The sequence below is a fragment of the Octopus bimaculoides genome, chromosome 16 (genome assembly GCF_046866305.1).
Source record: "Octopus bimaculoides isolate indiv1 chromosome 16, ASM4686630v1, whole genome shotgun sequence".
NCBI classification, from domain to species: Eukaryota; Metazoa; Mollusca; class Cephalopoda; order Octopoda; family Octopodidae; genus Octopus; species Octopus bimaculoides.
The window spans coordinates 8798236-8824295 of record NC_142943.1 but is presented as its reverse complement, the minus strand read 5'-3'; the positions used below and the strand labels follow the sequence as shown (position 1 = coordinate 8824295).

Sequence of the window (26060 nt, the reverse complement as noted above, 5' to 3'; positions counted from 1 at the left end):
TATATATATATATATATATATATATATATATATATATATATATATATATATATATATATATATATATATATATATATATATATATATATATATATATATATATATATATATATATATATATATATATATATATATATATATATATAAATATATATATATATATATATATATATATATATATATATATATATATATATATATATATATATATATATATATATATATATATATATTATATATATATATATATATATATATATATATATATATATATATATATATAATATATATATATATATATTATATATATATATATATATATATATATATATATATATATATATATATATATATATATATATATATATATATATATATATATATATATATATATATATATATATATATATATATATATATATATATATATATATATATATATATATATATATATATATATATATATATATATATATATATATATATATATATATATATATATATATATATATATAATATATATATATATATATATATATATATATATATATATATATATATATATATATATATATATATATATATATATATATATATATATATATATATATATATATATATATATATATATATATATATATATATATATATATATATATATATATATATATATATATATATATATATATATATATATATATATATATATATAATATATATATATATATATATATATATATATATATATATATATATATATATATATATATATATATATATATATATATATATATATATATATATATATATATATATATATATATATATATATATATATATATATATATATATATATATATATATATATATATATATATATATATATATATATATATATATATATATATATTATTCTTGTTCGAGAATGTTGTTTTCAGAGACTTCGAAGTTTCGGCCAGCGAAGCCACCGTCGGGCTGGGTTGCATTAAATTTAATTTTACTTAATATAATTTCGGTTGGTTATCAATCATCTATATGTGTTGTGGGCTTGAGTGTGGATGGACATTAGGATTTTATAGAAAGATGTCTGGGAAAAACATTTATTGATTAAATTTGAGGTTATGTTTATGCTTAGAATTTGCTCATGCATGTCAAACTTTGTAAACAAGCCTGTACGAGTTTCTTTTTGTTAGGTAGGTACAAAGTTCAATAAATTAGCCTTCAGCCAATGCGTGCGTGGGATTGTTTTTCACAAAAAGAATATAGGTAGATGGTAAGTTTAGTCTGGTTTTGTCTTCACTTGTTAATATTTAGGGCATTTCCTGTTGTCATATCTAAATTTGGGATTATAAGTCAAACATGTCCTGGCTTTGTTGGTACAAATAATTGTTTTCCTTGTTCAGAAAAGCATTTGAGTAGAGGTTTCATGTTTATATTTCTTTCGTGGTGTTCATTGTTCTATAAGCAATTTGATATGTATATAGGGATTTTAAACTTCCTGCTTTGTAGAGGTAGATTTTGTTTGGCGTTTCATAAAATTTCTTCAAATTTTGTTCTACTTATATGCTAAATAAGGGTTGTTATAGAAGGTGTACATATATATTCATGTATAAAAATGGGAACAAAAATATGATTTAGAAAAACATCGAAACAAACTTTTTTCAACTACCACTTCTCCGAATATCCCTAAGGAGGTGTCTTCACCCCGAAATATAGAAATACAAGGCAAAAGCACAACTTTGTTCTGCTTTCTTTTCATTTTGTATTTTATTCTGTATCTACTGGCATTGTTCCGGATTTACACAACTACATTCTTTATATATATATATATGTGTGTGTGTATGTGTGTGTGTGTGTGTGTGTGTGTGTGTGTGTGTGAGTACATCCTATCGTACCTGCTTGCCTCACCATGACTACAACCACCAGTCCCCCAACCTCGGCCTTCCACCAATACCCTCGTGTCCGGCAAAGTGTTAGACTAGAGCATTCACCAACGCACCCACGTTCATACACGCACGCCCCAACAAGACGGACACTTATCAAATAGACTGTCTCCCACCCCACCCTCGATATACACCCCCTACACACACACACTGGTAAGATCAGCCGTGATAGATATGTAACACTGTACATTTCAGATAATATCTATCTGTCTATCTATCTATCTATTTATCTGTCTGTCTGTCTGTCTATCTATTTCCATTGTCCTGAAACCTCACCACATCCTCGCAAAAAAGCCCAAACAAATAAAACAACAGACACTTTTCTATTCTAAACAAAACAAAAAAAACCCCATGTGTTTTGTATAAATGAACAACATATTTGTACATTCACAATGTTATTTGACAAGTTCGAAAAACAACGAAAGCATTGATAATAATGAAGAAATAAAAAATTTTTCCAAGATTCTCACGACTTCCTTCTTTCTCAATATACAATATCTGTACACCACTTCTAACACTCTATGTGTATATAATGCAACGATAAATATAATGATAATAATACATATTCTCCGATTGAAAGCGACATTTATATATACATATATACAAATTTACTGAAAAATGATGAGCTAACCCTAGCCAGAATAGAACCCACATATCAACTGTTACATGGCCACACGCGCATCCGATTTGGAAAAACGCCTACCCATCAATTTCAAATTTCAACCAAATTTTATGTATATATACTTAAACTGTCTAAAACCACATATAATATTTATAAACAAACCAGAAAGCTTCGTAAGTTACTAAGGGAAAGCGACTATAGAAATCTATTAGTACAATAATAATTATCATAATAATAATTCCACAATGTAAACTCGTGGACATCGTTGGCGATTTTTTCTTCCTTCGTCTTTCCTTCTTTGGACTTTTCTTTGTTTCCGACGAAGAGCTCCGCTCGAAACGTCAAATTCTCTTACTTGCCTTTCCTGAGCGTCCAGTAACACAATCTGTATCACGTCCTCACGTTGTTTTTTTGTTGTTGTTGTTTTTGTTGTTGTTTTTTTTTTCCCTTTTTCGAACTTATATATATATATATATATAGAGACACTTTCAAATTTATCAGAATATTGAGGCTGAAGATTGGAATAGTGAAATTTCCATTCACTTAACCATGAAACGATTCGTATCCAATTAACTAAAGGCTTGGCTTGTTTACGCTTTTCCCTCCGGTTTTTTGTTCTATGTGTGCCATAAATATCGCCATCCACCTTAGAGAAAATTTGTAGTTTGGAATCAGTAGTTCTTTGACTGCTATTTCTAAATTTTCAGTATGTTGGAGAAGCAACTCAATTGCTAATCCCTGTATATTTATAATGATAAATAGTCTTACCGATAAAGGTTTTTTTCATACTGAACTACTTGGCAGAATTGTTAATTATTAATTCTATTATTAATTGACGATTCTCTGCCCTTATTCTTGTATATATATATATATATATATATATATATATATATATATATATATATAACACAAACTTAACACAAACTTTTAACCCTTTTTTTAAACCTAACAAAACTCTCAACCCTCATGCATCCTTATTTTTCCTACCAATTTATACATGAACTACTATTGAACTACAAAAGCTCAAAGACAATATAATGTATGGGTATATTTATTTTTTTATATATTATTGTTTTATATATTATTTTCTTCATTTTGTACTTCTTTGTAAAAAAACATTTTCATTCTCCTTCTTCTTGATAATTTGCTTCCTCGCAATGAAAACCGGTTAGAAAAAATCTTTATTAAATTATGCTTCCAGTTCAGCATTCTGGCTTTTTTTCATTTTCCTATTATTTCTCCACGTGCGGTTAACACAACCCCACTATTTACTGACTTATATATATATATATATATATATATATATACATCCGTAATATCAGCAGTCCCCACCAAGTGGATCGCGAACCAGTACTGGGCCGCCCTGAAAAAGTGCATTTTAAAATTATGTATTATATAAGTGATAAATCATGTATTAAGCACGTCATTGTTCTTTTGCGTCATCTTCTGATCCGTGGAAAAATTGTCTTGGATAGCTACTTTAAATAATGACTATGTTTCAGATCATTCATGACTGGAATGGATAGCTGGGACCGATCTATCCCAACATACAGAGATAAACTTGGTGATACCAACTTTCCTCATTTGTCCTTCTGCACAGTTATCAATGTCGATGTTAACTGTAATGGCAGCTGTATGAAGAATTTTGTCGAGGAAAATCTGAAGAATACTACCATTGGAAAATCTCCCACATGGATGGTAACGTCGCTTTTTACTATCTATCTATCTATCTATCTATCTATCTATCTATGTTACAGCCTGTTTTCCGGTTAGTCTGTCTGTGTGTCTGTTTGTCTCTGTGTCTGTCTGTGTCTCTGTCTATCCTTCTATTTATTTACCTACCTATCCATCTCTCTTCCTCCCTTCTTCCTACCTTCCTCCCTACCTACCTACAAGCTTACATACCTATCTAACACTTTGACTAACTGTCTCTCTCTCTCTCTCTCTCTCTCTCTCTCTCTCTCTCTCTCTCTCTCTCTCTCTCTCTCTCTCTTTCCCGCTGTCTAATTATATATTATCGTTACAGCTCGGCAGTGACATGATCAGCCGCTTCTCTACGAGGATGGGAAATTACACGAAACGGAATGAAGTATTGACGATGATTGCATTGTTATTGCCAGGGTCCACTGTTCTCTACTCCGGAGATGAATTAATGATGACCGATATCGGCCAAGCAAATGAATCTCCAGTATCAATCTCACAACCTTGGCGTACACCAATGAAGTGGGACAACTCTACCTCCAGCTATGGCTTCTCAAATGCCACGTGCAGTTCTGTCTCGAGTAAAGATGCAATGCAAGTGACGGTAAGAACATAACAGAATTTTCTCGCATACACCCTCCAACAAGCGGGACGTGCGCACACGTTTGCACACGCGCACACACGGGAAGGGTATAGGCTCCAGTGTGCGTCGTATATATATATATATATATATATATATATATATATATATATATATATATATATATATTTGTGTGCGTGTGTGTCTATGTTTGTCTCCCAGCCATCGCTTGACAACCGATACTGGTGTGTTTACGTCCCCGTAACATAGCGGCTCGGCAAACGAGACCGATAGGATAAGCACTAGGCCTAAAAAGGATAAGTCATGGGGTCGATTTCTTCGACTAAAACCCTTTAAGGCAGTGCTCCAGCATGGCCGCTGTCAAATGACTGAAACAAGTAATAGAATAAAAGAAAAAATAATATAGGAGAGGAAATTGAACCGGTGAGTGTGTTAGATAATAAGGCGATAAGACAAGATGACTCTCCCAAGACACACAAAAAAAAAAGCAGTCATATTGTCCAGTAACATTGAAAAATAGGTTCCTTGATTTCGTGCTGAATTACATACCAAACATTAACTGTTGCAACGTTAGTATCAACAACACACTACATTAATGTGTATTTCTTGATGCAGGAAGCATTGACAAATGCTAAATCTATGCTGAATTTTATCAAAAAACTCAACAAACTACGCAATGCAGATGCCTTCCGTCTAAGCAGTGCTGCAGACATACGCTATGGTCCAGATTGTAGTAGCACGTTTTCATTTGTACGAGGATTTGATGGTGTAGATTGGTGAGTATATGCATTTTTGTCATTTCCTTTCTTCTTTACTCAATCATACGATGATGATGATAGCGGTCCAAGAGCTTGCCACAATAAACTATAGAAACTTTTTATGTCTTTCCTGTCATAGGCCACCTGCACTTCCTCAGACAAATTTCTCCACCAAGTGTCTGGTTATATAATGAATATTCTCTATATGTATCGTTAACCAATTGTACAGTCTCGCTGTGGCAACTTTGTTGTATTACTCGCAAAACAGGTTAAAGGCTCATAATTTTTGGATTTGTTTTTGTTTGATTTTGCTTTCAGTCACATTTCCAATCGAACAGCGAATCACATATTGTTTCTGCTTTTGATTACCATTTTATTGAATGCTGCTGCCATATTTAATATGACACATGCTGTTGTTGTTGTTGTTGTTGATATTTCTGTTGTTGCTGTCGACGTCTTCGTCGTCATCGTCGCTGTCATTGTTGAGCTCCACTTAGTCTTTCATCGTTTCGTGGTCCATAGCGGACGCCGGCTGAGTCAGACCCAAACAAAAAGCGGTGGATGTGGTGGAAGACGAAGAAAAAGAAGTGGACGAATAAGAACGACGACGACAACAACAACAACAACAACAACAACAGCAGCAACAACTAAGCGAGTCTTTTTATTGAAGTCTGACCTAATTTTCCTCTTCTACTCTCGTTTCAGTTATTTAGTTATAGCAAACCTGGGTTCTACAGATAGTTGCAGCGATTTCTCATCGGTGTCCGGTGGAGACAAAGCGCAAGCAACGGTGAAACTCGTCACACCTAGTGCCGAGAGCGGACACGAAGAAGGTGCCGAAGTAGATACAACGAATGTGAAGGTCAAACCAAACGAAGGTGTCGTTCTCTCTTGGAAGTGTGGATTATATTTTAAATAGAAGGCATTATGTTTTGAAGAGATTAAAAGAAATAAATAAGTAGATAAATACAGATTTCTCAGCGATATACAAATAAATACATAAATAAATAAATATGATTGATAAATAAATATATGAATGAACAAATAAATAAATAGGATAAACAAATGAATACAGAAATTAAGGAATATAAATCCGTAATAGAATGAATGAATAAATAAATAAATGAACAATGTTATACACATCTTGTTACTATCGTGGTCATTGTTTGATTGCTTTTATATTCGTTGAGATCGTCGCCATCATCATCATTATCATAATCATCATCATCATCATCATCATCATCATCATCATCATCATCATTATTTACATTATTCACATTTGACAGATATTTGTCCTCATCTTGTTTGTTGCTAGCACAACGTTTCGGCTAATATATTATTATTATCATTCAGGTCATTCATTGCCTGGAATCGAACTCGGAATCTTGGGGTTAGTAGCATATGGCGTAGTGATTAATAACGTGGGCTACTAACCCCAAAATTCTGAGTTCGATTCCAGGCAGTGACCTGAATAATAATAATAATAATAATAATAATAATAATAATAATAATAATAACATCGAAAAATACCTTAGGAATGAGAACCCAGGTTCGAAATTTCCCCAAGACACCTGATGAAGTCTGGAGGGTATATCAGCCGAAATGTTGTGTTAACAACAAACAAGATGAGGACAAATATCTGCCAAAAGTAAATAATGTAAATAATTCCTCATCTCTTCAATATAGAATTGTATCATCATCATCAACACCACACACACACACACACACACACACATATATAAATACATATGTATATGTATATATGCACATATAATAGACATGTGTGTATGTGTCTGTATAAGTACGTGCGTGTGTGTATGTGTGTGCGAAGACGTGTTTATTTAGGTTTCTACCTGAAACCTAGCATTTCTTGCTATACCCATCAGTCTTGCTTTTATTTAGCGTCTTGTCAGAAAGGCAAGAAGTGTTTCGAAAGCAAAAACGAAAATAAAACAAAAGCAAGAAGTATAAAATTTCCCTTTAACTTGTCAGGGGTAGTAACTCACTGTATTATTTTAACTAAGTAGCCTCCCTTGGAGATATCGCCATACTGTCCATTCTAAATAAAACTAATTTAATGTGACAGAATCATTGACACGCCGGGCAGAGTGCTTAACGACATTTCGTCCACCTTTAGGTTCTAACTTCAGATTCAGCCGAGGTTGCTTTCCTTCCTTTTGGGATCGATAAAATAGGTACCCGTCCCACAAACTTGCTCGCCCTTGCCAAAGATTTGAAACATTTTGCAGAACGTCTATTCACTTCGAATTGTCGGTAGCAAAATAGTATAGAATGAATTATGGTAATGTGTACGTGACTGGAGTTAATAATATACACATGGGTGGACCTTATATTAGTTTCACATTTTGACACAAGGCCAACATGTTCGGGGGATGGAGTAAGTCGATTACGTCGACATCAGTGCTCAACTGGTACCATTTTATCAACCCCACAAGGAAAAGACGACCTCGGCGGAATTTGAACGCAGAACGTAGAGGCGCACGAAATGCCTCTGATCGTTTTATCCGGCGTGCTAACGATTCTGGGAGCTTCCTGCCTTAAAAATAATTAGGGCGATGGTGGCGAGCTGGTAGAATCATTAGCACGCCGGACAAAATGCTTAATAGCATTTCGTCCGTCATTACGATCTAAGTTCAAATTCCGCCGAGGCGGTATGGGTGTACACAAAATAATAGCGCACTAGCAAACGTAAAATGCAACACACACACACACACACACACATATATATATATATATATATATATATATATATATAAATGCATATATATATATATATATATATATATATATATATATATATATATATATATATATATATATATATATGTATATAAATGCATATATATATATGTGTGTGTGTGTGTGTGTGTGTGTGTGTGTGTGTGTGTGTGTGTGTGTGTGTGTGTGTGTGTGTGTTGTGTGTGTGTGTGTGTGTGTGTGTGTGTGTATGTATATATATAAATGCACCCATCCTTTGGACGGTTTAAGATGCTTTGCTGGTATATTTTTCACCAAATAATTGAACAGCCGAGAAGATTTATGAGTAGTACAACAATCAATGTTTCCGATTAACCTAGGAACAGAAAACCAAATTGAAGGCTGGTTATTGTGGAGTTCATTGCACTTAAATTATCACAAACCATATTAATTTGCAGGCGATGCAAAGTAGAGCTATTAGAGTGTTTTTTGGAAGTAGACTATGGATAATGATTACAAAATATAATTGTTTTACATGAAAGCGATATTTCTTGTCAGAAACAGTCACATAAATGGTGTAAGGAAATTGAAGGAAAACGTAGAAACTTCCTGAGATAAATATGATTGGTATGTTCACGAATGGCAATATAATACCTAGGTGAAAAAGTAGAATTAAAGTATTTGCTACGTGCTTACGGTGCGCGACCACTCTGAAACTCACTTCAGCTAACGAAAAATGAGGACATGAAGAAATTGACTTCAGTTCTCGAATACTGCTTTGAATCTTTACCAGTTTACATTGAAAAAATGTCGCGTTGAAATTAAATAAAATTATAGGGTGTCTTCAAGTTTTTGAAATGGTAAGTTATTTTGCATCACCCTAATATATATATATATATATATATATATATATATATATATATAGATGGAATTTACAAAAAAAAGCAAAAGACGAAGACAGGTGTATGAATAACAAGCTGGTATATTAGTTTGACGCTTGGAAAACTGAGAAAGTCTTTTACGTTTCGAGCCTACGCTCTTCAATAGAAAAGAATAAGAGAAAATAAACAGAGAGTATATAAAAAAAAAAAAACTAGTGGATTTAGCGATCTCTGCTTATTTCCTCGTCTTCCTTTCTGTTGAAACGTATAAGACTTTCTCACTTTCCCGAGCGTCAAACTAATACACCTGGTTTTTGTTTATACAATACACACAGACACACACACACACACACACACACACACACACACAAATTTATATATAATTATAAAGTGGTAATATAGAATTTGAAGCCAAATGCACAAATACAATCGTCAATAAAAGCAGGTCAGCACCAGCTTTGCTAGAAATGAGTCAAAATATTTCTTAGCAACGAACAGAGCATTTTCTGCTCAACAGAGCACTTTCTATTCACTGGGAAGGGAGAGAGCCTCCCCACATCAAGCGATGTGTGTGTGTGTGTGTGTGTGTGTGTGTGTGTGTGTGTGTGTGTGTGTGTATGTGTGTGTGTGTGTGTGTGTGCAGGCTTGTAACACCAGCATCCGGGTAAAAATTAAAATCATAGTCAAAGAACACTGATACCAAAGAAAGGACAATTTGAAAATACCTTTTAAACACGTTGGAATTAATCCGACACCTGCAACGCAAGAGATTCCCGGCTTTGGCGAAAGAGATGAGTGTCGGAGCTGCCACCATGAAGCTTGTCCTGAATGAATACCTTACGTATGACTCATACAAGAGGCGCAAGGGTCAAATTCTGACAGCCAATGTCAAAGAGAAGCCCCGACGTAGACAAAGAAGTTCCTGAAAAAGCTGAGTTAAGCTGCTCTGCTGAGGATGGTCTTGTTCTGTTCAGACGTATCATAAAAATTATGTTTTCCGAAGTTGTGATGGTCTTTACATGTGTCTCTATTGAGGGTGGTGTCATGTTGCTCCATATCTTTGAACAGGAACTTAGGCTCAGTCCAGACGTGTATGTGAAGATACTGGAGACTGTGCTCAAACTCCGACTGAAGACGGTTGATGTTGGAAGGCGATATGTGTGGAAGTAGGACTTACCTCCTTCTATAGCTCTAGTAAGAGTCAGAAGTGGTTGTCGGGGAATTTCTACGACGTCACCAGCCCTAATTTCTGATCTCCTATTTGCTCCGATTGTAATGACTTCCTCAAAGCATTAGTGAACCCGGAACATGTGGTTGGTGAAAAAATTGCTTACAGACAGCCAGAGTACATAGATGTTCGTATAAACGCACATATATATATGTGTGTGTGTATATATATATATATATATATATATATATATATATATATATATATATATATATATATATATATATATATATATATATATATAATTTATATATATATGTATATATATATATATATATATATATATATATATATATATATATATATATATATATATATATATATATACATATATATACATGTATATAGCTTTTGCATTCCCTTATTGTTTATTATGACAACTATGACAATGTCGACTCTCCATAGACATATTTTATGTACTTTTGACACGTAACTTTTCAATAGAATATACTTCTTCTGAGTGATTCATTACAAAGATGAGCAACGTTAAGGGATACATGAAAGAGGGGCTGATGTCTGATGTGCATCTTATTTTTCCTGAAATGCCTTTGTTTCCAATTGATTAAATAGCCACTGGTGGTCATGACAAACCAATCCAATAATTCATTGAATTAAATACGAAGGAATGATATGAACACACGCGCCCCCCCCCCACCGCACACACTCAAACACACACACACACACTGTAACACCGAAATGCATGGATATATTCAAATGTGCAAACATACATATATGCACAAGTTTACATGCATATATCTATATCTCTGTATGTATGCACATACACTAATTTTCTTTTATTTTAATTATTTAATCTGTTCCCTAGTTACGCAGCGACATTCCTTACTCTCTCTTTCCCCCCCTCTCTCTCTCTCTCTCTCTCGCTCGCTCTCTGTATATATATATACATGTACAGAGGTAAAGAAAAGGAGAGGGAGCAAAAGTGTGAATCAGAGTGTGAAAAAGAGTGTATGAGAAAGAGAGATAACCGAGTATAAGTGTAACATAATTCAATCTCCATTTTAAAGTAGGTGTCGTTAATTAATTAAAATACCACCAACAATTATGTCGAAACATTTTGTATTTTATTGTGGTGAGTTCACATTTTTATTTTGTTTTTGTTTTCTTCTTCGTGTTATTGTTTCTGTTATTGCTGTTGTATTTCTTGTACAATATTTCATTCGTATCTTCGTATATTTTATTATCATTCAGTTTTTTTCATCAAGTGTTTACATGCCCAAATTGGTTTAAGTATTGCGTCCGAATGTACTTCCTTATACATTTAATATACCTGTAATTCAGCGAAGGCGCAATGGCCCAGTGGTTAGGGCAGCGGACTCGCGGTCATAGGATCGCGGTTTCGATTCCCAGACCGGGCGCTGTAAGTGTTTATTGAGCGAAAACACTTAAAGCTCCACAAGGCTCCGGCAGGGGATGGTGTCGAACCCTGCTGTACTCTTTCACCACAACTTTCTCTCACTCTTATTTCCTGTTTCTGTTGTGCCTGTAATTCAAAGGGTCAGCCGTGTCACGCTGAATATCCCGAGAATTACGTTAATGGTACACGTGTCTGTGGAGTACTCAGCCACTTGCACGTTATTTTCACGAGCAGGCTGTTCCATTGATCGGATCAACTGGAACCCTCGACGTCGTAAGCGACGGAGTGCCAACAACCTCTAATTCATTTGCCTTATATATTGGATGCCATCTTTTACGATATCTTATTTTATCCACTGTTAATGAAAAGAATAGTTCTTATATTAGTTTAAAATATACTATGTATTTGTATTCATATCCTAATTTAATTCCGTTATATACTTATTATAGAATGCTTTTATCATGACCTTCTGTACACTGTGTTTAAGAAAAATCTTAATAGCTTTTCTTACACATTAAAGTATCCCATTATTAGAATTTAAATTTATTTCTATCCTTATTCAATATATTGATTTAAATATTCTCAATTTAATATTATAAACTTGCTAAGTTATGTTTCACTACCTCCTGATTCCTTCAATTCTAAATTCCGCCCCTAAAGTTTATATTACTTACCCCTTTTGGTTTTCATTATATTCCCCTTTAATATGATAATCAAAACAAATAATGGCCACCCCACTTTATTCCATTTATCACTCACCGTTTTCTCATCAGGCATTCCCTTATTACTAACCCTACAACTTATCCTTTTTGTGTAGATAAATCTAGATATATGGTTCCAGTACAGTGAGAGTCTTGTAGATTGTCTGACATTAATTTATTTATCACCATTAACTAGAATACAGTTGGCAATTCCCAATAGATTTGATTGTAAATGGCTGAAGACTACATTCTACATAAAATCTTCTAAATATAAAGTAACTAGGTTACCATTCTGTTTCTTCTGATCCCCGCTATTTCCCCTGCTACTTTTTTTAATTATTGCAGACGTGACAAGGTATGCGTTATTTTACTCAATAACTCATTCTGCCACAGATATGACAAAAGAAACTATGTAAATATTTTGAGTTCCATTATTCATGTGAATATGTTAAGGAAATGGTTGTATCCTTTATGCTTGAAATCTATGCGGTCATTTGAAGAGAACGGTTTCTTTCAAAAGATGTAATATTTTTATTAATCAACTGAAGGAGTCACTTGAAACGGCCGTAATGAATTGATATCTGTACATCTTTGCTACTCATTTATATTTTATTCCCCTAATATGGGATCCGGACTTCGTAAATACTATAGAAAGTACCTTTATAAAAAAGTACAGCTTTGAATCACCAAGAGCGGATATTTTCACTTAGCTGGGCAGCTTTGTTTGGGTTTGCGAATTATATCGACCTACCAAGGTGCTTCAATTTAAGTACCTAATTCAACGGAATCGTAATGATCCTATATATATATATATATATATATATATATATATATATATACACATATTATATCTTTTAAAGTCGTTTGCGGGAAACGTTTTTGAGTGTGCATATAAAAGCTCGTATTTTATAATGTCGGATGCCCACAGATTCTTCTGTGTTAAGAATGATACCTAGCTCCTTTGCTATTTATGTCGTTGTATGTCGAGTTTCTGTTTTGGCGATCCTATTCGCGAGGAGTTCGATAATTTTTTTGAGAAATGAACGGCTGCATCACGTACAGGTTTAGGGAAGAGCTGACAAACCGAAAGAAGCCCATCGTACACACACACACACACACACACATGTGTATATACATATGTGATTGTGTCTTTTTGTCCGTGTTTGTCCCGCCCCACCGTTTGACAACCGGTGTTTGCGTGTTTACATCCCCATACTTTAGCAGCTCAGTAAAGAGGTCGATAGAATAAGCACCAGGTTTTAAAATATTAATAATACTAGTGTCGTTGCTTTCGACTAAAAAAATTCGAGGCGGTGCCCTGCATGGCTGCTGCCTAATGGCTGAAACAAGTAAAAGAGATAATATATATATATTAGAATATACATAATATATATATATATATTAGAAAATATTAAAATATACAGCTCTTTCTGTGACAGACTAGCATGTCTGTACACTGGATATTCCGTTATCAGAGTCAAGGTGAGTATGTATGAAAGTTCTAGACAGGGAAATGCGCAGTTTATAAGGAATAAAATAGTAGATAGAAGAATAAAAGTAGATAGAAGAATACAAGCAGGAGAATAAAGTTCACAGCACATTCTTTTCCATATGGTAAAGCTGAACCTAGAATAAATGAGAAAAGAAACTATAATTTCCATAAAGATCCTTTTCATGAAAGGTGGAATTAAAATAACTATCATTCTACTTCAGAAATGCTAAAGAAAAAAACTTAATACCATATCAAAAAATCTCCAGTGTTACTCTTAAACTATTTCTTGTCCTTACAAAAAAAAAAAAAGTAATTTACAAAATGACCCATAAAAATTAAAATCAATTGTATTTAAGGTAAAATAAGATTTTCAAATTAAATATATTAGTTAATCATAACGATTAATGAGAATAACTTGCACGAAAAAATAAATAAATAAAGCCTTCGACGATCCAAACACAAACAATATCCCTATCTGTAAAGAGACTATTAGTCCCACAATCTAAAAATAACGTATATATAAAAATCTCATAAAAAAAATATTTCCATACTCAACTATAAATTACAACATAAACCCTACCGCCCAAAAGTCCTCTTTAAACCTAGAAACTAAACGTGACTCCCATACATCAAAATCAAATATTGCTTCATTAGTTTCCGCAATTCTAGAAGCAGCTTACATTATGGATATAAAAGGATTAGTTAAAGATATGCACCAAATATACTGATGTTTTACTAAACTCACTGAATTTATCCTTCTTATCATCAGAGAAACTACATATTAAAATCAATAGCCTAACCTTGTTAGAAATCCTTTGAGAAAACCATTACAACATTGCATATTTAAAATTGGAAAAGAAACCAGTTCCTATTATTGAATAAACCCCAACTAACGAAAAGTAGAAGTTACAGATCTTCTAACTTAGCACAGCATCTTATGGATTAATGCATATTTATTTCTATATATTTTCTTTTTTTATTTCAGTATTGCATATACTACTGAAGGCCCAGAGAATAGGTACGTAAATTAATAAATACTTCGCCCACCTCATATATATATATATATATATATATGTTGTTGTACTTGGGGATGGTCATATTGCCAGTTTAGCCAATAAAAACACACGCACTGTATATTTGGTGTTAATTTGCTTCAGTTTTATATTACATTAATCTTAATCTTATTTCGGCCAGAGTTCTTTCGTCACACTTCTGTGACCTCATGTGGCTAAACTGGCAATATGACCATCCCCAAGTACAACAACATCTGTTTCAACACACGATTTCACATCAAAAATCTTGCAAAACAAATATATATATATATATATATATATATATATATATATATATATATATATATATATATATATATATATATATATATATATATATATATACAACGATGACAGAAGTTGATAGACATCCCATAAAACATCGTTTTATGTTTACTCTAACTTGTAAAGGTTTATATTTTTTATTAAGTAACATTCTTATGTTTCAGATTTTATATATGACTGTTTAATCATGCCATGTACAAAAGAAACCTTGGAACTGTCTGGATTCCAATGAGGCCGTATTGTGGGGCATTCTGAAGCTGGACATAGCGTTAAATCGCAGAAAACCTTACGATCCTGTTTTCTACAGTTAATAGAGTGATTATGCAATTCACTAAAGAGGGGGAAATGTACACATCACCTTGCTCAGATCAAACAGGGCCCTCTGACAGGACCCTTTTCTTTGTTATGAGAAGTGTGGCGAATAATCCTCGTTGCAAGGCTTCTAACATAGCAGAGCAAGTTGATGTCTGTCCCAGAACAGCTGTCAGGTATCTCCCCAAACTTGGTTACTATGACAAAGCAGCAAGAAGGAAGCAACTTCGTTGACCAGCCAACATCAAGCGGAGAAATGATTGGGCCAGTGAGATGGTGGAGAGGCCACTAGTATTTTGGGACTCTGTCATATTTTCAGATGAGACCAGATTTGCTGTATTTCCCGAGAGTGGTCGAGTGTGGGTCTGGAGACTATGTGATCAAGAATTTGATGCGGAAAGATTGCAACCAGCAATGAAACACAGCAGCTATCCTGTGATGGTTTGGAGAGCAATTTGGAGCAATGGTTCATCAGAGCTGGTGGAGTGTGAGGGAAAGATAAACTCAAATAAATATGTGTCCTTATTGCAGAAAAGATCCTTCCAATCTGCTCCAGTGGTGAAATGATTAAAGAAGACTTCACTTGTGGAAGATGGGACTCCTTGTCACACGACTAAAATAACCGTAGATTTATTGGATGAGAATAGCATTAAAAAGCTTCCATGGTCAAGCCCGTCACAGGATACAAACCCTATTGAACACGTCTGGAACATAATGGATAAGACACTTCATAAAAAGAATAAGAAAGCCTCTTCAAAGCCAGATCTTTTGAAATTACCGCATAAAACTTTGCTAGAAATTCCGTATCGAGCCTACGCTCTTCCACAGAAAAGAATAAGAGGGAAAAATGGTGAGAGAATGAAAAAGCCGGAGAGAGAAAAACTGTGTAGGGTTCAGCAGTTCAACATGGCGAGATGACTGTATATATAAATATATATATATATATATATATATATATATATATATATATATATACTTACACTCACACACACACACTCAAGCACATATACATACACATACACACATATACTCATACATACACCCTTGACTTAAAACTTTTGAGTTGAAAAAAAAAAAAGAATTATTCACCCTTGTTTGGACGAACATTTTACTGTATCTTGTATATTTATATTTCTTATATTGTTTCAGAAGCTAATTTCCCAAACAGAGATAAGTTTATAAAAGTCAGCGACGCGAGATTACATTCTAGCGTTCGTGTGACAAGTATGAAAGTAGGAGCCTCGGAATGTGCAGATGAATGTTTGAAAATGCCATCATGCAAATCTTTTGCTGTCTCAGAATCATTCGTCGCGTGCAGAATATACGAGACATGGACCGGTGAAACCAGAATGACTCATGTAAATAAGCGAAGCTACTATCAGAAAGCAATAAACGGTAAAACTCCCCACCCCCCACCCCTCCTCCACCTCTCCACTTCCTCCTCCTCCTCCTCCTCCTCCTCCTCCTCCTCCTTCTTCTCCTCCTCCTCCTCCTCCTCCTCCTCCTTTCTTCTTCTTCTTCTTCTTCTTCCTTCACCTTTCTTCTTCTTCATCCTCTACTACTACTACTACTACTACTACTACTACTACTACTACTACTACTACTACTACTACTACTACAGCTGCTGCTGCTGCTGCTACTGCTACTGCCACTTATTCTTCTTCTTATTATTATTATTATTATTATTATTATTATTGGTGTTGTTGTTGTTGTTGTTGTTGTCTGATATTTTGTCAACCTTGCAGCAGTGTGAGAAGAAATCACGCAGTTGAGCTTAAACATCCTGATAAACGTTGGCTGGTATTGATTTTTGGAATCTGGAGGAATTTAATTTTTGTGCATTGATTGAAATATCGGTAGCATATCCATTAAGAGTCGATGGAAGGCCAGTTAATCATAGTGTCAAAGGGAGAACTGGAAGAATCGATTGTACTTACGATTTACGGAGGTATTCGAAAGCGTTCCTCCCTAAGACTTTGTGCGTACAAAATTATTCTTTATCTGTCCTTAGCCAGCTTGTCACGAAACCTTCGAAGGACAAACCACATATAGTTTGCAGGTAAGTCTTCCATCCTTGAAAAATCCCCAAAGGTACAACTTTAGATGACCAATATTTTCCTTAACTGGTTGTCTCATATATTAATAAAAACAGATTTAAACATGGCCTAGATATACAGATGTAACCCGATTAAGGCAACAGAATCAACAACAGAATTTGTGATACATTAGAATTTATAGTAAGCACTTCGATTGATAATCTACAAAGGTAGACATAGTACCGAATGGTTAAAACTGGATCTGTGAACTGCTTAATATCAGGTCATTAAGAATGAAATGTCCAATTTTGAACTGAAAGCAATGCAGTTAATCAAATCTAAATTATCAACACAATTTTGCCATTTTATTGGTAGCTTATTTATGTCAGCAGAGAAAAATTCTGGAGAGCAAGAGGTGATGAAATCACGAAAGGCTGTTTTCGCACCTTGTTCAGTTTTTTCCTTGTAAAACGTTGTCTAGTGCCTGGAAAATGTGATAGTCAATTAGTGCGAGGTCTGATGAATATGATGTGTAAAGAGTACTTCCAAGTTCAGATCCTGTAACTTAAGTGGCGTTCTTTGTGCAACATATGCTCGAGCATTGTCTTGCAACAGAATTGGCCTGTCTCTGTTAACCAATCTCGGTTGTTTAATTGCAAGTTCACGCATCATTTCATCCAGCTTGTTGATGTATACATCCGCTGTAATTGGCTTACCAGGTCTCATGAAGTTGTTGTGGATGATACCACCGCTGAACCACCAGAGACACCATTAGCTTTTCTTTGACGAATATCCTTTTTTGAATTGTGTTTTTGCAATTCGTCGCTATCCAGCCACCATGTAGAACGCTTGCTATTGTTGAAAAGAATCCCTTTTTCCTCACACGTAACAATTCGATGCAAACATATTTCGTTTTTATGCCGTAACAGCAAAGAACAGTAAGTTTCAAGACGACGTGTCATTTGATGCTCATTCAGTTCGTGTGGTACCCACTTGTCCAACTGCTTTATCTTACCGATTTGTTTCAGATGGGCCAATACAGTTGGAATCGAAACATCAAACCTTGCTGCTAACTCACGCGTAGTTTGAGATGTATCCGCTTCCACTACAGTTTCCAGCTCATCATTATCAACCTTGGCCTCAGGTCTACCAGGAGACTGATTTTCAAGAGAATAGTAACCAGACCGAAACCTCTCAAACCATCGACGTACAGTGCGTTCATTCGCCACATCTTCACCAAATACCTCATTGATGTTTCAAGCTGCCTGGGATGCATTGGTTCCACGACCGAACTCATATTCATAAACAACACGGATTTTTTTATCTATCCATGATTCAAAAGAGAAAGATCACAATATAGTCAGACACCATGAATTGTATTTCGAAAAGTGATGATGTAACTCTTCAATGTTGTAAAACAAGGAATTGTCAGGATAAAACAATTAGAGTTAACGACTGTCAAACTTGGTGCATAAGAAAAGCGGACATCTCCTTCTTAATGACCTGATAAAAGATTGGTTGACCAGAGACGTTGTATTGCTACTACTCGTTCTCGTCAACTATGAACAACTTTGTTAACCATGTCTCTACACCTTATGTTACATTTTTTTGTATAAATTTTGCAGTTATTTTTTATTTAATTTCATAAATGATTTTATTTATTTATTTCGTTTTGATAACACAGAAAAATGTCCAGTAAATATTATTTACGGTGGTCAGTTTAAAAATGACGGAAACGGAGTCAGACCAGAGGCTAAAACTTTCATTGATTGTCTGAAACTTTGTAGAGACACTGCTTCGTGCTATTCTACCAACTTCGACGTGACCACATCCAGATGTTACTTGAATCCCGATAATTCCACCAGCGCCTATATCACAATAACAAGCAATAATTGGATAAGCACTGAGGTCGATAGATGTAAGCTGACCTTTTAGCGTCTCTCTCCCTCTCTCTCCCTCTCTCTCCTATTCCTTCTCTCTCCTATTCCTTCTCTCTCCTATTCCTTCTCTCTCCTATTCCTTCTCTCTCCTATTCCTTTTCTCTCTATCTATCAATCTTCTGTCTATCCATTCCATCCTTATACATACATAAAACATACAAACATGTATGTACGCATACATACATGCATGGATGCATACATGCATGCCTACATACATACATGTATATGCGTATTTTTGCTGCATAGATGTGCAGTTGCATATATAACCAGCAATATTCTGCCATGTACCTTCATTCAGTGTCTTTCTACAAGCAAGGTCCGCAGCTAACTGAGTTTACTTATGCATGGATAGCTTATATCCTTATTTTTCTATGGTTTCAAACATCAAAGGAGAATGAACGAGAGATGTTGAAAATTGATATGGCGATGGAATTTACTTTGTAATTGATATCGTGTTAACCTTAAGTCCAAGACGAAACTGAGAATTCGATACAATAAATTTGGTCAAAGTGTATATCTTATTGTTTTAATACATTTTCATTTACGTATTAAAACGGATTAAATGAATATAAATTTAATATAATTAAATAGATTGAATGAATTCTGTCATACATATAGTCAAGATTCCCATACGAAACGTTCACTTGTTAACTGAGTTTTAGATTATATGGAAATTACTCTGTCTTATATGTGTTGCTATGATTTGTGAAAAAAAAACGATATTTTAAGCTTGTAAGAATGCGGATAACTAGTTGAAAGTTAAACCAAATATTATCCTTACATTTACCCCTTAAATTCAGACACTTCAACTTTGTGCAGCGGATACTGTCCTATCCAACACCTGAATGGAAGTATCTAAATGTTTCTCAATGCAGGTATGGACATCTCAAGGCCTGTTTAGGTCTACGGCTAAGCAACTGTTTTTTCAATATAAGAATTTGGTAAATTTCCTCTATGTATAGGTCACATCTTTTTCCCTCCTGTTATATACGTTACAGATCTGCTAATTTTGTCTCATTCTATACTAAATCAAATATTTTTATTAAGTGACTAGACGAACTTACTCAAGCTAATGCTGCGCATCTTAATTCTTAAACAAACTTAAATGGTCTTGATTTGAAGTTTGTCTGGATGACAACTATATTAAAACACTTGTATGAAAATGTAAATTAATATTTACAAATGAAAATGTTAATAGAGATATACTTCTGCAAAATGTACTTGGAATTTCTTCAGTTTCGGATTAAAATATCTTTATATATAACTTGGCAGAAGACAAAAATTAACACACACATGGAAAACGTGAGAGAAATTTCCATACTATTTTCCTTCCTCATTCATCTTGACGTTTCTGAATGTACTCACCTTCAACAATTCAAAACTGGAACATTAACGAACATTAATGGTTGAATCTTATTGTTCTTGGAGGGACAGGATGAGTATGAATACTGCTTCTTATTCCAAACTCAGCAAGTTATATGTATGTACATGTGTGTGTTCTTTGCAATTGTGTATGTGTATGTGTGTTCCTGTATGTATATTAATCATGTGTTTATACACAGCTAATAGTAAAATTACGTCGTTGATTTTCAGACAAGTTTGACAACGACCCAAATATTTTGTCAGATTTAAATGGATTGGGATGTGATGTGAAATTCTTATACTTTCTCCATTTCATACAGGGTACGTTGACATTTTCAGTAAATTATTTCTGTATCATTTTGTTTTAGTTGCATTTAAATAAAATAACTCAATGAGATATTTTATCTAAACCTTCAGAATATGAAAATGACCAGGTGATTTTTGCCTCAAACAGGCCAACCGGTTTTTGCCCTATTTTTCAGACAGGCGTCGTTTAATTCCTGTATTGTTTCTTTCTTTTCCTTCTTCTCTTTCGTCTTGGCATTTTAATACAATTTACATTTTATCAATTTGAAAATTTTATCAATTTCAAAATCTAACTTTCTTGTTGTTTAAGATTTTACCACAAATTCAATACCTTTCCCTTTTTTTATACGTTTCTAGTTTTGCTTCAGTAATATCAGTTTTTAGACTGTCGGAAGCAATGCCTGTACAAAGAGTTGACTAACAGGAGAAATGCGAGCGCAGTAGTCATAAAATTAATAGCTGAATCTAAAAATATACAGCAGCAGGAAATTTAAAGTCCTAAAAATATTTTAGCTGAAGTTGGAGTTGAAATACAAAAATGATTTTAGATTCGTTCAAATGTATATGGATACACCAACTATTGAATCTCTTCGCCTATGAAGAGAATTCTCTATGAAACTTCTTATATTCACTTCCTATGAATATAATGGATAAAGTAGTCTTTCTTTCAAAATTTAAAAAATACTCAGGTAGCTTATACTTATAATTTTACATTTCTAGCTGTGCTTACATTTAGGAATATAGAAACATGTGCTTATCTACTGGGAGGGCTGAAGAAAATCACTAGGATGCAATTTACCTTGTCTGTTAACAAATTAGCAATTATTTTCAAACAAACCGCGTGTGTACATACATATACATAATACATACATACATAATTGATATAGATAGATAGATAGATAGATAGATAGATAGATAGATAGATAGATAGATAGATAGAGAAAGAAAAATATCTATATATACAAATATAAACATATATATGTGTGTTTGTATGTATGAGCGCGTGTTTGTATATTTCTTAATGAGTACGAGCATATGTAAGTACAGAATTTATAGCACTTTCCTTTTCTTTTGATATTGTTTTACCTTTTATGCTTTTACAGAGAGACGCAACGACGCTACAGAGAGGGGTGCTCGTTTCTCCAAGCGACAGAATACATTTGGTGACATAAAGTTAAAAACAGTCACTCCTACTGGCAGCTTTTATGACTGTGCTATCAAATGTATCACATCTCCGGAATGTTTGGGGATCAAATATGAATTATTCTGCCAAATGGCAGTAAAGTATTGAAGTTCCAGAGAATTCTGTGAAACCCATTCTTCACACACAAGCACACACACACACTATATATATATATATATATATATATATATATATATATATATATATATATACACATACTGGTTTTGGTTGTGGAATTTCTGTGGCGGTTTACCCAGGCTAAAAGATATCCAACATTGCCCGTGATATATATTGCAAACGTATGTTCTCTGAACAACCTTGCATTAGTAATGCTTTTGAAAATAACTTCATCATCACTTTGGTGTTTCTACAAATATTATAGACGCTTCGTATCACTGCAACTAACAGATGAACTTCAGCACGTGATCGAATTTTAATTGAATTAATTTCATTTATAGATGTGAAATAACATTATGTTAGATACTTCCGAAATGTTTTCTCATTTTTTATGCTTTATATATCTAATAAAAATGCATACACACACAGGCATATATATATTATCATTATCTTATGATATTTACTTTGTATTATATCATACTTATTTATTGTGCTTTTACTTATTAATTTTCTATATGTGACTGGATTTTCATCGATGAGTTCATGAACCTTGGTTCTTTTCTCTAAAACTATATATTTATATTTTAGACTGTGAAACTTAATTTGATTTTAATTTTTAATAAATTGAATTGAGTTTTTACTTGTAAATTTGCATTTTTATTCCTAATATTATATATATATATATATATATATATATATATATATATATATATATATATATATATATATATATATATATATATATATATATATGTATATATATATATAAGCAATGTTAATTCTCTAAATGAAGTATTAACAGTAACTGCACGATAAAGTGTAGTATATTGCCACTTAAGTGTGGCTGACCCCTAGGGGTGGATGTTACTGTTGCTTTTAGCCCCAGGAGGACATCTCCTCCAGCTGGCTTATCGACACACTACTGTGTCCTGTTTGCCAAGGGAAGTTATCCCTCCCATCATGATCTGTAGCACGAACGGACCCGGGTTTCAGAGTTATTTCCCTTCGTCAGCGTCCGATAGCCACTGATCTTTGATGAGAGAGATAAAATCTTGGCAATCTTATATCTACTTTTCCAGTGAAATTCTTCACTGATATCGAAAAGGTGAAAACAAGCAATGTTAATTCTCTAAATGAAGTATTAACAGTAACTGCACGATAAAGTGTAGTATATTGCCACTTAAGTGTGGCTGACCCCTAGGGGTGGATGTTACTGTTGCTTTTAGCCCCAGGAGGACATCTCCTCTAGCTGGTTTATCGACACACTACTGTGTCCTTGTTTTCACCTTTTCGATATCAGTGAAGAATTTCACTGGAAAAGTAGATATAAGATTGCCAAGATTTTATCTCTCTCATCAAAGATCAGTGGCTATCGGACGCTGACGAAGGGAAATAACCCTGAAACCCGGGTCCGTTCGTGCTACAGATCATGATGGGAGGGATAACTTCCCTTGGCAAACAGGACACAGTAGTGTGTCGATAAGCCAGCTGGAGGAGATGTCCTCCTGGGGCTAAAAGCAACAGTAACATCCACCCCTAGGGGTCAGCCACACTTAAGTGGCAATATACTACTCTATATATATATATATATATATATATATATATATATATATATATATATATATATATATATATATATATATATATATATATATATATATACGTACATATATATTTACATGCAGGCGAATATGCATAGAAGCATATATAGATCCATAATGCATACACGATGAAAGCTAACTCTTGTCCGAGTACAACCGCTTGTTGCGAATTTGTAATGTTACAAAGAGAGAACAAGAGCCAGTAAGAAGTTTATCAGTCAATTCCAGAATTAGACAAGTTTAGTTTTGAACATGTTTTTGTCCCTTTCTGGTTAATAGTGAATAATGTCTTCGGTGGAAAGGGCTACTCAGTCCCTCAAGGTTATAGCGAATCTCACTATCACCATAATTTGTAAAGCAAGTGTCCAACATCTCAATCTACAAGTGGGAGAAAGGTCTGCTTATGTACTCCAGCTGATACTGACTAATCCCAATTCAGTAGACTGAAGCAATGAGGTGCCTTCCTTAAGCATTAAATACGCGGCCCAAACCCCGGTAACAAACATAGGATCTTATAATCATGAATCAAATATCTATGTACTATGCCATGAGCGTTCTCAAACTACCATCAGCATCATCAACACTTGCAACCCGGAACTGTTGCAGTCTGATGGGATTATTACTGCAATCTATCTGGTAGTCCCAAGTGAAGTTTTGAATATACATTTGACTCATTCAAGACCCTCATTAAATATAATTTCGTATCTGGAGGGCATACTTCAAAGTGACACAACCTATCTACACTGAACAACCTACTTGTCAAGCTGTTGAGCTTTGTTTAGGTTACCATAGCATATCAAATAGAGTGAAACAAATGTTTCAGATTTTATACTACGATCGAATATCTATTAATTCGCGTACAAAACAACATCCATACGAACAATACGTCTTTTAGAAAGACGCATGGGAAATGACGTCACTAAAACAGAAAAGTTATCATTAATGTTATAAAGTAAGACATCAGAAGTCTGGGAGTGGGAAGAGTTATATTTATTAAGTAGTAAAAACTAATACAGAATAACAGACAGGAAAAATCTGCAAATTAACAGAACTCAACAAATAAGGGTAGGTTTATGTATGCAGGTTAGAATGAAATTCCACTGCCCATAATTAAGACATTTTACAGCTAAAATGGAAATATATATGGGGAAAGTGTGTAGATTGGCTATTTCTCCACTCACAAATTGTATTTTTCTATCAACTTAGCAATGATTATTATAAGATTACATTACCTTACTCACACACGTACTCACATCCATGTTCTCTGTACTGATGAGATATGATATTGCGAAAGAGGCTACCTGTACATATAAATAATTTAACATAAATGGCAAAATTTTAACTACCTGGAATCATTATTTATTTATTTGTATAATACAAAGTATTCCTCTTACGTTTCTGAAGCAAACTATGAGAGTACACCATCTCTATACATAGCTCAAAGAACAGTCAACACAATTTTACGGAGCAGGTGTATATATATATATATATATATATATATATATATATATATATATATATATATATATATATATATATATATATATATATATATATATATATATATCAAGGTTTTTAACTTTTAAATTTGTATATTTAAAAGAGACAGAAACTTCAAACTCGATATATCCAAGATCGATTTGTTCACCACTCTATGTCAACATTTCTGTGCCAAACTTATCTAGTGACTGGTCCATTGGATTTCGACATTTGGCACTTCTTCAGGAATGGTTACCATCGGAACAAAACACGAAAAAACACATAAATAACGATCATATTAAATTATTAAATTATTAAATTATTAAATTATTAAAATCCCGTTACAGTTCATCTTTCTGTTATTATA

General features: G+C 33.6%; 2 protein-coding genes across 2 annotated transcripts in view; both read left to right on the top strand.

The window, feature by feature from the left end:
• LOC106868209 (alpha-glucosidase) overlaps positions 1-6765 on the top strand; it is a 30284-nt gene extending 23519 nt beyond the window's left edge. The window contains 4 exon segments of the mRNA XM_089364107.1: positions 4068-4263; positions 4592-4870; positions 5483-5643; positions 6331-6765. Coding sequence (XP_089220233.1) covers positions 4068-4263; positions 4592-4870; positions 5483-5643; positions 6331-6544 — 850 coding nt within the window. The 3' untranslated portion in view covers positions 6545-6765.
• Positions 6766-11297: 4532 nt separating this feature from the next.
• On the top strand, positions 11298-22653 carry LOC106868216 (uncharacterized). The gene is made up of 6 exons (XM_089364862.1): positions 11298-11542; positions 15006-15038; positions 16819-17064; positions 19390-19623; positions 21239-21328; positions 22417-22653. The coding sequence occupies exons 1-6, from the start codon at positions 11515-11517 to the stop codon at positions 22602-22604; spliced, it is 819 nt and encodes a 272-aa protein (XP_089220988.1). The 5' UTR covers positions 11298-11514; the 3' UTR covers positions 22605-22653.
• Positions 22654-26060: the final 3407 nt, after the last annotated feature.